The sequence below is a fragment of the Saccopteryx leptura genome, chromosome 2 (genome assembly GCF_036850995.1).
Source record: "Saccopteryx leptura isolate mSacLep1 chromosome 2, mSacLep1_pri_phased_curated, whole genome shotgun sequence".
Lineage (NCBI taxonomy): Eukaryota > Metazoa > Chordata > Mammalia > Chiroptera > Emballonuridae > Saccopteryx > Saccopteryx leptura.
Window position 1 is genome coordinate 46,504,067 of NC_089504.1, and position 14,418 is coordinate 46,518,484.

Sequence of the window (14,418 nt, forward strand, 5' to 3'; positions counted from 1 at the left end):
ATGCAGCCTGGTTTGATAGCAGCTGTCAGTATTGTTCAGGGACCGACTTAGGGTAAAGAACAATGGGAGAGGCCATGCTCTTCGTCTGCATCGACTTTCAGGCTAAGAAAAGAAATAGTAATTTAACGGTTTAGACATCTATTACAAGTGTGAAAGATCATGAAAGAGTACCCTTTAAAATGCAAATGAGCCGAAACATTCTCATTCCCTTGAAGGTACAATCAAGGAGCTCACTGCTTGCTTGACAGGGCTAAAGATATTTCTCTTTAGCAAACCTGGAGAAAGTTAAATATTCTCAAGGACACCAAGCTTCTAGGCAAACTCAGTTTGTGTCCTGGGACTGGAGATGCTTTTCAAAGAGGAAGAGAGAGGGTATATTTTTTCCACCCCTGTAGAGTGGATTAATGGTGCTCATTTCTCACTGGCATAGAAAACTTGTTTTTCTATCTGATGGAAAAACTGAATTTTAAATCTTTTCCACCCCAGCATCTGCCTTCAACTTTAAATTACTACCGGTAGGTAAGAAAAAAAGTTTCTTAGATAGTTGATATATGGGGAAATTATTAAATGTTTTTGTTAGACATTTTTGATAGCTTTCACTGATAGCAAAATTGATAACTGGCAGAAAAATAACTGCAGTTCTACTTTTTGAATTTTGTTTTACATAAGCTCTTTTACTATTAAACATGTTATGTTCTTATAACAATAGAAAGTGTATTTAATAATTTAGAGATCTTAATAGGCACAGGGTTTATTTGTTTTGACATACAACTCCTTAGAAAGAAGTTCATTGTACAAAGGGTACTTAATCATTTGAGACCGTGATTTTTTTCTTTCTTTTATTATTATTATTATTGATTGATTGATTTTAGAGAGAAAGGGGGAGAGACAGTGACGTAGATCTGTGCTTGTATGTATGTGCCCTAACCAGGAATCGAACTAGCAATCTCTGCTGCTTAGGGACAAATCTCTAACTAAACAAGCTATCTAGTCAGGGTTTTCTTGTTTTGTTTTTTTGTTTGTTTGTTTTGTTTTTTTCTTTTTAAATATGATAGTCTCCACATTTTAAGCAGCATCTCTCAAAGATTTTTTTAAATTTGGAATTCTGTTAAAAATGCGTAAAACAAAATAGGTTAGTAAAAAGGATGTAACACTATTTGTGGGACAGTTAATGGCTACCGGAACACACTCTTCAAGATCACTCCCCACTGTATTGGGGAGTTTGAAACTAAGAGCTTTCTCCTACCTACTCTGATACTAAAGAATTAATTTTAGTTGAAATTGGAATTCCAAATAACTAGTGTTATCTTTTAATCTGGTGAATGTGACATGACTAGTAGATATCATATAGATAGAAATCTGCACACACACAGGTTTTTGGGTCTTCTGTTTTTTTTCCTTGAGGTGTAATTTATATGTGGTGAAACGCACAGATTTCACACGTACAGTTGGACTGCTTTGGTGCATGCACCAGTAACCACACTTCTCGGGGTGCGGTTTCCATCACCCCAGGAAGTCCCCTTGTCTTCCTTCTCAGTCTGTATTTCTCCACCCCCTCAAGAAAGATGGTTGGCTTTTGATTAAAAAGTAATGGAGCATGGTTTTCTTTTTTTTTTAATTGATTTTTTTTTTTTCTTGGAGGGAGAAGAAGGAAGGGGGAGAAAGAGAGAGAAATATTGGCTTGTCCACTTATTCATGCCATCTTTGGTTGTTTTTGTACATGCCCTGACCGAGGATTGAACCCACAACCTTGGCATGTTGAGATGACTAACCAACTGTGAGCTACCCAGCTGGGGCCTGTGGTTTTCTTTTTTAAAGACACCAGTTGCTTGATTATATATCTTTTTTTTAAGCCAAGTGTCTGCTGCCCAATGTTATGGTGCTTTGTGTTCATTTTTCTAGGAATATTTGTATCATGAATGCAACCTGGGATAAGGCATAGGCCTGGGATCAGATGGACTTCAGTAGGACTCTCTCTAGCTTTGTGATCTCATGCGGTCAGTTCATCTCAATCAGTGTCCTATCTATCTGTAGATGGATATGGATAGTACCATCTAGTGTGTCTGGCTTTGGTGGGGATAGGGCCCTGGTTGGCAGCCTTCACCCAGCCCGTGGCCCTGACTCCCGGAACTGCAGTTTGTCAGCCTGGTTTCTGTGTCTGTAGCAGATCTGTGGGTCCAGTTAGCCCAACCCCCTGCGAGGCGTGGCTGTTCGGAACAGCAGGTCTCCTCCTCCTTTGTCTTGTCTAGTGGTTACATGGATGCCAGTGTTTGAGATTAGACCAGGCCAGATGCTCCGCTTCTGCCATTATGTTGTCATGCATGAATGACTTTTAATAAGGACAGAGGAGTGCAAAGCACTGCCATTTAACTTTTGATGAACAAACTTAAAGTTCAAAACCAAAGGGATAAAATTAAGTTTTAGGAACAGATGGAGAGAGAATTGAGAAGCAAAAATGGGAGGACAAGGCGTCATTGGCTTCCTCATTCAACGAAAAGAGGGGAGAAACAAGGCCTCTGTGGGCACTGGGAGGCGGCAGGGTCATTGTGATAGAATTGAAAGGAGAGCTGTCCAGATGACCAGTGGGGGTTGTCCTTCCCAAGCCATGAAATGCCAACCTTCGGAAAGCTGCCTCTGTGCCAGCTGTGGATATAAGAAAACTTAGCAGTTTCTTATGGCAGTTGTTGAACTTTAGGAACTCAAATTTGAGGTTAATGTAGGTAACTTTGTCTTTTTTCTCATTTATTCAGACATAGTCTGACATTTTTCATGAATTTAACTTCTGTCAAAGCCTATGGGGCTCAGGTTTGGAGCTCCATTTATTGGTCAGATTTGTATATTCCTACTTCAGAGGTAAACTTGTAATACTCTTCACTCTAAAACAACATAATATAAAATAAGTGTAGGATATTTTGTGATCTCTAGCTGTTTGTGTAGGGGGTGGCTGTGAGTACAAACTCCTGATAAGTCTGTAGCAGGAGCCTTTCTGTCCTTAAGAGATTGAGTTATGGACCTAAAGGGCTCCCATTGTTGCATGAGATGATTGGTTTAAGGATTAGCAAAATGTTGGATTATTTTTCTCCTCTGGCTGTAGCTGTCAGCTGTCTATAGGATTGTAGTGTGTGAAGTTTAAGAGGATGAGGTTAGCCTCTTATTCTTAGGAGTATGCAGTTAATCCCTAGAAAACCCATCAGTAACCCAGCTGTAAATTTCTTTATAAAACAAATTCGCCCTAGGAGAAGAACGCATAGCCTGCTACCAAGAAGAGAAAACGAAATGGCTACAACACACATGGATCTTTGAGCTCTACTAACTTGTATTACTACCCTCCACTTAAATTCCAGTGGTCTAGCCCTTTTATTAATTTTCCAAAGGGAATGAGCAGTATTGCAAAGAAGTCTTTTATGCACCTTACTTCTCCTTTGGTTAAAGTTAGGTTTTTACTGAGAATACAGCTAAGTATCTCCAACAAATTCAGGGTGTTTGGCTTTAATGCCTGGGTTTTTCTGAGTATTTGGAGTGATTTTTAGTTATTAGAAAACTTGTTGAAACATTGTTTACTTTTTAATATCCCACATATTTTTTTGTATGCTTTGTAGTTGATTCCTTGGGAAAAAACATACTATTTTTTCTCTTTCAGTGTAGAAAGTATAGAGCACCCCATTTTATATCTGTGTTTTTTAAAATTACTTATAATTCACATGCTATAAAACCCATCCTTTTAAAGCAGCACCATTACCTAATTCTAGGACATCTGCAGCACTACAGAAAGAAATCCTCTATCCCTGTTAGCAGTCACTCCTCTCGTCCTGCCTCCACTCAGCCTCTACAGCCACCAGTCTTCCTGTCTGGGTTTGTCTGTTCTGAACATTTCATGTAAATGCAGTTGTATAGTGTATGCCCTTTGTGTCTGGCTTCTTTCACATGGCATAATGTTTTCAGAGTTTACTCATTTTGTAGCATGTACTGCAATCCTTCTAATAGATGAAGTACTATTCCACTGCATCAGTATACCATATTTTTTGATCCAACTCATAAGTTGATGAACATTTAGGTTATTTCTACCTTTTGATTATTATGAATAATGCTGCTGCAAGCATTTGTGTGCATGTGTTTGTGTGGTCATGTTTTCTCTTGGGTCTGTACCCAGGAGTGGAATTTCTGGGGCATATGATAACTCTGGGTTTTAACTTTTTGAGCAATGGCCAGACTGTTTTCCAAAGTATTGGATGAGAATTCCAATTTTTCTACATCTTCGTCAACACCTGTCCATCTTTTTTATTCTTGTCTCCCTTGTGGTTGTGAAGTGCTGAATCTCATTTGTGGTGTTGATTTGCACGTCACTGGTGGCTAATGATGTTGAGCTTTTTTTTTTTCATTAAAACCTTCAGTGGTTTTAGAAGTGAATCTGCCTAAATAAACAAGACATTTTAAAACTTACTGTAATTTAGGCCTGAAGTCCCAGGATTATTCTGGTCATGGTCCCCTCTGTAATGGTCACTGAGAGCATTTTGGACGAGGACGTCAGTGATGGTGCAGGCTGAGTTGGCCTGTGTGGATTAACTGAAATGCAGAAAGAGTATGAGTTCAAATCCTTTTCAGAATCTGAGGCTTTGGTCCTGGTGTCTGTCTGCATATAGGTCGTCATTTTTTCCTCACTGTGCCTGCTGTTCTTTGTGTGCTGCTGCCCTGAGGCAGGCCTTTCAGTGGATTGGTTTTTCTGTTTGTTTGTTTGTTTTTTAATTGTCTTTAAATGTCTTGAGACTTCTTGGCCCCAGAAAGCAGTTTCTTCCTGTTTATCACCCTTGCCCCTCTTCATGCAAGAGGCCATTCAGATAATGGGAGGTTTTCAGATAACGTCTGTAGTGGTGTCCTTGGTTTTCTGTTGTCACGCAGCTCTTCCCCATTTTCCCGCTTGTTTACTGTAGCATACCAATTTTCTTTTGCTGTACTTTCCAAGATAAGAACTGAGTATTTTAAAGAGCAGGGAAATAGCAGAAATCAAGTCAGAGTGATTTGGAGAGAACTGTCAACAAATGCTACTTTTCACATTCCCCCCACCTCCACTTTAAAAGTGTTTAAATACCAAGTGCTATAAATGCTACTTACTGTCACGCTTTTGGCATGAGACATGCTGTTTTGGGCATGGTTTTAGTTTTGGATGGGTTCATTTTGTGATCTGTGTGACATAGTTTTTCCTGAGGTTATAAACAGGATTAAATTCAAGTTGATTCAGAGGTTGGTGATAAGGAACTTGGCATCTAATGAAGGTGAGGTGGGCATTGGCCTTCGCTTGCATTCTGAGTGTCTTTCCAGTTGTATAGGCAGCTCTGAGGTGATGAAGCACTGTGCTCCAACTGGATAAGAAACAAAATGTTGGAACACTGCACTGTGACCTTAAAATTCTGAATGTAAACAGCAAAGTTTGTTTCATTATGGTAAGGTAATTGACCCAGGCTGCACTAGGTAAAAGGTGAATTAAAATTCTAAATGCGTGGCCATTGTTTGACATGGATGAGGTTACTGTATTTCTTGTGGGTTTTCGGTATCATTAACTCAGGGTTTGGTGTGTGTTTGACTTGTTCCCTCTCAGCCTGTTCAGATTGTTTGGGTAAGAGCTACTGCATTCATCGCCTTACCCCCACCCCCAGCCCTTTCCATGATCACCTTTGAGCACCCGTACACACATATTTAAAACTTTTGTAAAATAGGCAGTTTTCTTTTGTTTTGAAATTGTTAGTGGCATCAGCTCTAAGAAGTAGACGTTCTTTTTTTGGATTTGTGACTCCAGTACTCGGTGATAAAGGGGAAGGGAAAAACTGAGTGCTTCTGTCAAGGGACTGGGCGGTCAAGAATCTGAATTCTAATGTAATGGGACAGAATTCCAGCTTAGAACGGGACAGAGTACTAGTTTAGATCTAGACCAAAATTTCTTAATCTTAGCTCTGTTAACATTTTGGGTTTGATAATTCTCTGTGGTGGGGGGCTGCCCTGTGCATTGTAGGATGTTTAACCATATTCTCAGCTTCTTCCCATTAAAATGCCAGTAGTATTCTCTCCCTTCTCCTGCAGTTGTGACAACCACAGTGCTCTAGATGGTGCCAATGTCCACAGTGCTCTACATGGGGTAAGGGGAGGTGTAGAATTGCTCTGAGAACCCACTGGTCTAGGTGATAGCTTGAGTAGCCAACTGTATTGCTAAAAACCACTATTGCTCTTTTCTAAAACCACTATGCCTTTTCCGATAGCTTTATTAACTGTTTTGCTTGTGTGTTCTGTGCAGTATAAATCTATAAACATTAATTTAAGATAAAAGTTTACTAAACTAATATATGGATAGATGGTTGAATTTTCCCACTCTTTGCTGTCATGGTGAGAAACATTTACAGTTTCCCGATGATATGTTCAGGTTTGTGTCTGCAGAGGACTGATGCATGTCAATTCCCTTAATTGGCAGAGGATATCTTTCTGAAAGAAGCCAGAGCTCTCTCTGTTTGCGCTTTACAGTATTCTTCTTTGTAAGTGTCCCTGGAAGAGAGCTAGAGCAATGATATCCTCCTTTTACAGATAAATGTAGGGACAGGGTATTAGAAAGTGGGAACTGGGGAGTTGGCACGCTGGAGTCACAAACCTAAGAACAAATTCGCAGCTGTTCCTGCTAAGTCTGCATGGTGCAGGTAGGTTTATATCCAGGTAAATGTCCAGTGGTAAGTGTGCTGTATTGCATGCCTTTGAGCTTCACATTACCTGGGAAAGGAGAGAAACATGAGGTCCTTTGTGAACGTGATTAGGCCCCTGCGGTCCTGGGAGAAATGCTGTTCTTGGGAACAGAAGCTGTGCAATCATCATTTTGGCTCTGAGCCCCAAGGCAAGCCACTCTGTCATCTGTGAGAGGGGAGCCAGGAGGCCCACCCTCCCTGCCTCAGGTGTGTTCTGAGCTGAGGCCAGATAATATCGGGGCCACAAAAATATCGGGGAACTTTACATGGCAGGATAAAGAAGTAAATGTGAGACAGTGATAGTCATTTCCTGCGTGTACAGTATCTTCAATAGCTGTTACATCCTGTAGCTACCTCATACGCCTTCCATTTTGATGAGATTTTGCTTCTAAAAAAAAAAAAGGCAGACATTTTCAAGATGGCCAAGTAAAGGACAGAGGAACCTAGTTGCCTCGAATGATGAACGGACAGTGAACTCTTTCTTCAAGGGGAAAGAAAGCTTAGAGCAGAGGTGGGGGAGAGGCGGAGTTGCCCTTGGCCCGTTAGTTAGGCTCTTGGATATCTCCATTGAGTTATTAGTCTAAATGTTGGCTTTAACCACGCGGATCTACTTCCCAGCTGTGGCAAAGCTGCTTTATTATAGAAGCTAACCTTCCTTTCCAATGACATACCAGAGAATACTTTCTAGTTCATTTTTCTACTTCTCCCTTGAGTATCCAAATACTGCCTTTTCTCTGACAGTCAAGCCTCTGAAGTCATCTTATGGTGACTCGAATCTGGATATTTTGGTGAGCGGGGGTGTGCGGGGGGCGGGTTGGCTGGTGTCCTCCACCCTGTCGTTAACTGCCTTCCCCTCTGCATCGCCTCTCTCATCTTCTTTTAATCAGTGCCGCGCTTAATTACCCCGCTGCTCTTGCTTGTGTACGCGTCACTGCGTTTCCCTCCCAGCAGCCGGACAGAGCTCTTACTCTCCACGTAATGATAGTAATTGCCGGTCGGGCAGACCTGGTCCTCATCCTTCTCCGAGCACATTTCTTATGGCAGGTGTCTAGTTCCTAATTAAGTGCTAATGAGCATGCCTAGTGGACCGTGGTGCTGCTGCCAGCCTCTTCAGTTTTATGTCTCGCTATCGCCACGCTCTTAAAAGGTGACAGAGCAAGAATTAGTGTCTTTGGGATGACAGGAAGGTGATTTTATGTGTAAAGAAATTGTTATTATGATCTCAGGTGGCGAATGAGTAGTTTATAAATACTTTCCAAGAATCCTGTGACTGCAGTCCTTTCAGATGTCACCCTCTTTTCCGGTTTCTCTGTAATTAGGACTGTGCTCTCTTTGGAAGGAATGGAAGTTTAAAGAGAACCTTGGCTCCTAAAGACTTTTTTTTAAAAAAATGACAGTAATTGACGATTTACTATAAAATGATTGTACAGTTTGATTTCTGCTTTTAAGGTGCTGTTTCCTCTTGCTCTTGAAGGTAGGAGGCACGTTCAGGATTCTATTATAGAACAGTGGTGGAAGTTACTGAGGGCCTGGCGTGAAGGTTTAATGTATTCAGTATACGATGGGGTAATAGATAAAACGGGTAATTGAGTCCCAGGGAAGTGAGCACAATTCAGAATCTTAAGAATTTCCTAACATTACACTTTAGAAATTGAGCTTTAATTGTTTTTACTGTCTCATCAAAAATGGGTTTGATGTTGGACAGCTGAAATTTGGCCATATTTATGGTATGAGGGCCATTTCTTAGATACTGTTTCATTCCTACAACATGCTCTTAATTATAATATGAGAGCAATGACACTTTCTCCTGTGAAGAAATTTATAATCTCTGGAATGGGTTCAGCAATGGAAGTAACAGCATTTGGGAATGGGGACTTGGGTCACTGTACTTGGAGTCCCACAGGACTGGTGAGAGTGTTTTCCTGTCGAGGTAGTTGGCCTTTCTGGGTCATGGAAGGACTGGACTGGGTCTGGGGCATGGAGCTCAGAGAAAGTGAGGGATAGACAAAGGTTTATCCCTTTAACTAAGGTTTCTTCCAACTGTCCCATGCACGGTTCTCTGAGGCCTCTTCTATCTGCCGTGGCACAGTGACTGGTTCAGTGAGAAGGGTTATTCCTATAATGACTCCATTTCCCTCCCACCTGCTGGGAGAATCTCTTCAATGTTATCAGTGCTTTTGAGCCTTGGTTCCATCTGTGAAATGTGGAGGTCATTACCTACTCACAGTGAGGGCTGACTGAAATAAGGACACACAGTGCTTGGGGGTAGGGTGTGCATAAGAGAAGCTAGTTCTTCTTCCTCTGTTTATTAAAGATAATATTTTGGTTTTGTTTCATCTTACCATTGTGATAAGTTAATACAGGAATGTCTGGGTGAAGTGGAATCACTTAATAACTGATGACTACTCAGTTACTGTATTGTAGGATGCATGTCTGTGCTTCCCCAATTTTAACCTCTCTGAAATAGGGTGAAGTCTTAAATCTGTGGCATCTTAGACTTAAAGACACACTGGACTTTATTCCTTGAAGCACTTAGAGGTGGAACTAAAGTTGCTCACTAACATAGGCTTGCTGATGATAATACACAGCTACATTCCCAGGGGGTGAATTATGCCAGAAAGCGACAGTGTAGATCTAAGGATTATACTTTGGGAAGATTGTGTCTTATCAGGTGAAAGCTTTTGATGAACTGAAAGTGCTAATCACCTTTTTCCTCTTTTTCCCCCCATATCCCTCTTTGTTCCCTTCATGTGTGTGTCACCCTCCTGTTCTGTTTTCCTCCACCTTCTCATGTCATGTCTGCTTTTCCCTGGATACTGCCACCGTCACCACCACCACAACCACCTCTTTCTCCCCCTCCTCCTCTTCCTCCTCCTCCTCCTCCTCCTCCTCCCTCACCACCAACAGCAGCAGCAGTTGCAAGCTCAGCATCTTTCTCATGGCCACGGACCCCCAGTGCCCCTAACGCCTCACCCATCGGGCCTTCAGCCTCCTGGAATCCCGCCCCTGGGCGGCAGTGCCAGCCTTCTGGCCCTGTCAAGTGCTCTGAGTGGGCAGTCTCACTTGGCAATAAAAGATGACAAGAAGCACCATGATGCAGAGCACCACAGAGGTGAGAGGCCGGGCAAGCCAGATTAGGACTTTGTCCTCACACTCAGACAGTGCTGCAGACTTGTGTGCACCGCTAAAGAGAGCCCCCACCTATTCAGAGAGCAAACAATGAGCTAAGAGGAACTGTCGCAAAGCTTTGGCCACTGACATACAGTTCACCCTGGAAGTTCTCAGGGTCTAATGTGGGCATCTGTAGATTTCTCCATCTCTTTAGATTGCAGGCATCTTGACATCTTGGCAACTGCCTAGTTAATGCCAGTGGCCTGTACAATATTATGGAAAACTGTTAACTGCTTAATTGGGTAATTTTCAAAGAAAGTAATGTTGTTAAATGGGGCGAAATAAGAAGTTAAATTTGAAAGTGAATGTGTTCAAATGAGAGGCTTGATAATTGCATCTGTTACTACTTAGTTTCATAGGCTTTAATTCTAGTATGCGTTAAATATTGGGCAAAATTGCACTTGACTAATTTTTTGAAGAAAAGTAATTTATTCTGTCAAGAAATAAAAAAATAGACTTTGTGTATGGTTAAACTGTAAATCTTATGTTTACAAAATACTGTAATTTTCAGGAAATCACTGTATTAGGAATGTGCAATGACTTATATAAATAAAAGCCATTTTTAAAACTGTTTGGGGCTTGTGTTCTAATTATTCCCCCCTTTTTTTTATTTCTGTTCTTGCCTCTGTGTCTGAACGGGCATGTCTGTGCGTTTCTTGGTAACCTCGGGAGCAGACAGAGAACCAGGCACAGTAAGTACTCTATCGCCTGCTGCACATGAACACACCCCCTTCCTGCAATGCATCCCAAACCGCCTTTCTTTAAACACACGCACAGCTGAGCATATTCTTCCCTGCCTCTCTCAGTGACTAGGGTGTTTATTGTTTAAAAAAATATCACTATCTCCCCCACCCCTTCTTTTTTTTTAAACAAAACTTTCATGAGATAAGAGCAACATGATTTGGGGACAGAGCTGTTTGCTGTGATTTGTAGGTACCCAAACCCATTTGAAAAATGTTTCCACTGCATTTTAAGTCTAGGTTGCCTATAGTTTGTAAGAGGATTCATTTTTGTTTTAAATCAGTATTATAGGCAAGAGGTCACAATCCATATGTGAAATTGGTTAAGAGTGTGTTATTTCTACCCAAACCATTTATTCTCCTCTGCAAATGCATCTTGGTTGCTAGGTTTCCATATGTGGTTTTCTTTTCATAATTGTCCTTGGAGTCTGAACCTGAACCTAAATTTATTTTAGACCAAAGAACTGAATGTCTTAAGTTCTTAAAAACAAGAAAATTCTTCTGACGGGGGATTCTGTGCTTGGAGAGCTCATCCTTTCACCAGGCTAAATCTTACCCATTTTACAGAATGCACATTTGATCTGTACACATACCCGTCAGTTAGCTGTGGGCCTGCCTGTATCTAATGAATTCCTCAAATGTTGTGATCACATAGAGTTAGAAATTGGCCCCCTTTCAGCTACAATGCCCTATAGTCTTTGCCTCCTTCCTTCCCCTCTTTCTTTCTGAATATGGCAATATTTTGACTATCTTAAATCTAACTGTGGTTAAAAAGAAAATAGGATACTGAATTTAAATCATTCTGATAACATTTCTGTTAATGTGTTTGGGAGGAAGATATGTAATTCTTTTCATTCTGAAACATTTGCATCCCCCCCCTCCCTTTTCTGTGTGGAATAGTGGTGACTTTAAACATTGTCTTTGAGGCAGATCTTAAATACTTTGTGTGCCAGGTTGTGTTGTGGAGAATGGATAATGGTGAAAAGATGGAGTAGCTAGTTTTAAAACCAGGTACTCTTAAGTTGTCCCTGGAACATGTTTGGGGGAGGAAAACATATAGGTAGGGAATAAAACATCCTCCTCGCAATGTACGCACCTAAGTATAAACTGACTTTGGTTCGTGGGGGTGACCTTGGGCTTTGCTGTTTCCGTGTCCGTCTTTTCTGCCCTGTTCACTCAGTAGCATGTCAGATCAAAAGCCCTGATCCTGGACCAGAGAACACAGGCAGCAGAAGATGTTGAGAGACGGACCACTGTCCTTTAGTCTGCTCTGTGTTTTAACTCACTGAACTCATTGTAGGTTTGGGACTTTAACTTTTTATTTTCAGCACTGGGGTTTCACCTGAGATCACTAAATATTGATTGAGTTTACGACATGTACGTTAATACAGGAAATGCATCTGGAGTTTGGGCTATGTAGGCACCCGTATCACAAGGCCTTCCTCAAGGAACCAAAGGGATAACGACCATAATACCTTTTAAGATGGACTGTCGGAAGTTTCAGCAAAGGTTCTAGGCAGTTATGGAGGGGGTACCATGCATGGTATGTACCTCTCTGAAACGCCAGTGAGCAGCAGGAATGAGTAGAGGTTTGCATGCCTTTTTTCATACCTCTGTATATTGCTGAACGTGTCTAATAACCTGGGTGTATTTTTGGCTGAAAAATGTAAGCAAGAATCTAATTCATTGTGGAAGTGAGGGTGGGATGGAAGAAGGATGGTGAGTTATATCCTTAAAGAAGGATAAAATACCTTGAATTTCAGGCAGCCACGGATTGTGTTTAAGTTCACATGTTGAGTTAGCAGTCAGTGAATGTTCAAGTCAAAATGTGGATACATCGCATAAAACAGTCTATAAAACAATATAAAATAAATGGTTAATGTTCTTTGTGTATTTTTTCACATCAAATTTTTTTAAGTTCTTATATTAACTTCACAATGTTTTGTAATATTCATATAATTTTCAGAATAAGTACATGTACTGTGTTTCCTGCCTAATTGTTATAGAAAACTCTAGGGGATGATATAAAATGGGAAAACTATGCTAGTTTGTAACATAAACATTTAATTGCGTCTGTACAGAGGAATTAAATGTTCCCTGTCCAGGTAAGTGGCATTTTGCTACAGTTACATTAAAATTGAGTAGCTCTTCAAACTTTGTGTAAAATTGAATATGAGAAGTAATGGGTTATAAGATGATGTGTACTATTAGTGCCTAAAATATTATAGTACTCCTCTCTTTAATAAAGTAGTTTGAATTATGAAATCAAATTTTACTTGGCAGATAGTCAGTTGACTGCTCGGGAACGCTCGTTTCTTTTCACCCGTTGAAGTGTTAAGGGCAGTTGCTACAGGGCAGAACTTTTCAAACCTTATGGTCTCAGCATCTTTATACCCTTAAATTAAAATTATTGATGACCCCAAAGAACTTTTGATCATGTGGGTTATATATTTTGAAATTTTTCTGGATTAGAAATAAAACAAATTTTAATATCACTTAAGCAGATAAAAAGCTACTTGATTTGTGTTAGTATTGTTAATGAAAAATAACTGTTTTCCAAAATACAAAATTTGTAGTAGGAAGAGTGGTTTTATATGTTTGCAGATGTCTTTAGTGTCTGGTTTAAAAAAGGATAGCTGGATTCTCATCACCTTCTGCATTCTTTCTGTTGTGAAACATTGTTTTGGTTGAAGTACAGGAAGAGAGCTTGCCCTCAAAGAGAGATGTAAGGGTCTCTGAGAACATCGGGTTCTTGGACCAAACTCGGAGAACTTCTGTGCCATAAGACTAAGGAGTTCTGAAATATTCCAGACTGGTCTATAGTCCTATATTTTTCTGCTCTTCTTTCTATAGTGAACAAACATTATTTATATTAAGTGTAAAAAGTAGGAACTTATGTAGCTCCAGAGGGAATTTGGGTATGTATGGATTTCTATCTGTCAGTCTAAAATTGGTTGGTAGGTCATGTTTGTTTATTTTTAGTGACAAAATTATTCTGTTTGCTAGTTTAAGGGTTTAGGGTAAGAAAACAAGTGAGCCATAATGTAACCTGTTTTAATGTAAAATCCAGGAAACAAAGCACTAAGAACAGAGTGAAAACATTCACACTATTTTTAAGTTCCTTGTTTCTGAAAGGGATGAATGATAAAGCTAGTAATTTTTAAAAAGTTTATTTTGCTGTTTGGCTGTTGTTTATAAATTACGACTTGACTAGTGTTTGTCTAATTCGCAAAACTTGGTTGTTGTTGCTTTTAACAACATAAGTGTACTATCAGAATGATACTTACCACTGAACAAAGAAATATGAAATGACCTAACAAGAGCCTTTATTTCTTGGGTAGTAATAAAAACTTTAGGTATTTCAGTTAGAGATGAATCGAATTACATTTTGGCTGACAGGAATATTTAAATAAGTCTGCTTGAAAGACCTGGAATTAGTTAACTAAGAGTTGTGTGGCTTTCAAGAAAATAGGAGAGAGTATGTTTAAATACCCGTTAGTTTAACAAATATTTATTGAGCACTTATTATATGCCAAGCACTGTTTGAGGTCACTGCATATACTTGTTGCCATTTCACAGTGATGTCTTTTAATATCACAGTCAAATACTTTTTGAATGCAAGTTCTTAAATTCCTGACCCATGTGATACTATTTGGAACATTTAGAAAAGGGGGGAAAGTTGAAGGTGGTATTTGGGAGAGATTCCAGAGCACAGGTCTGTGGACTCAAGCAGGGTTCATAGATAGGCCTCAGAAGGTTCTTGAACCCTCTAAAAATTGAATTCAGAG

At 40.1% G+C, this 14,418-nt stretch overlaps 1 protein-coding gene across 3 annotated transcripts in view; it reads left to right on the plus strand.

Annotated features, from left to right (window-relative positions):
* TLE1 (TLE family member 1, transcriptional corepressor) overlaps nucleotides 1-14,418 on the plus strand; it is an 89,616-nt gene that overhangs the window by 33,453 nt on the left and 41,745 nt on the right. For 2 of the 3 annotated variants that reach the window (XM_066367929.1, XM_066367930.1), the window contains exons 7-8: nucleotides 9,627-9,831; nucleotides 10,566-10,582. In XM_066367929.1, coding sequence (XP_066224026.1) covers nucleotides 9,627-9,831; nucleotides 10,566-10,582 — 222 coding nt within the window. Of the gene's footprint in view, nucleotides 1-9,626; nucleotides 9,848-10,565; nucleotides 10,583-14,418 lie in introns of all 3 variants that reach the window. The other variant, XM_066367931.1, reaches the window with a different exon arrangement.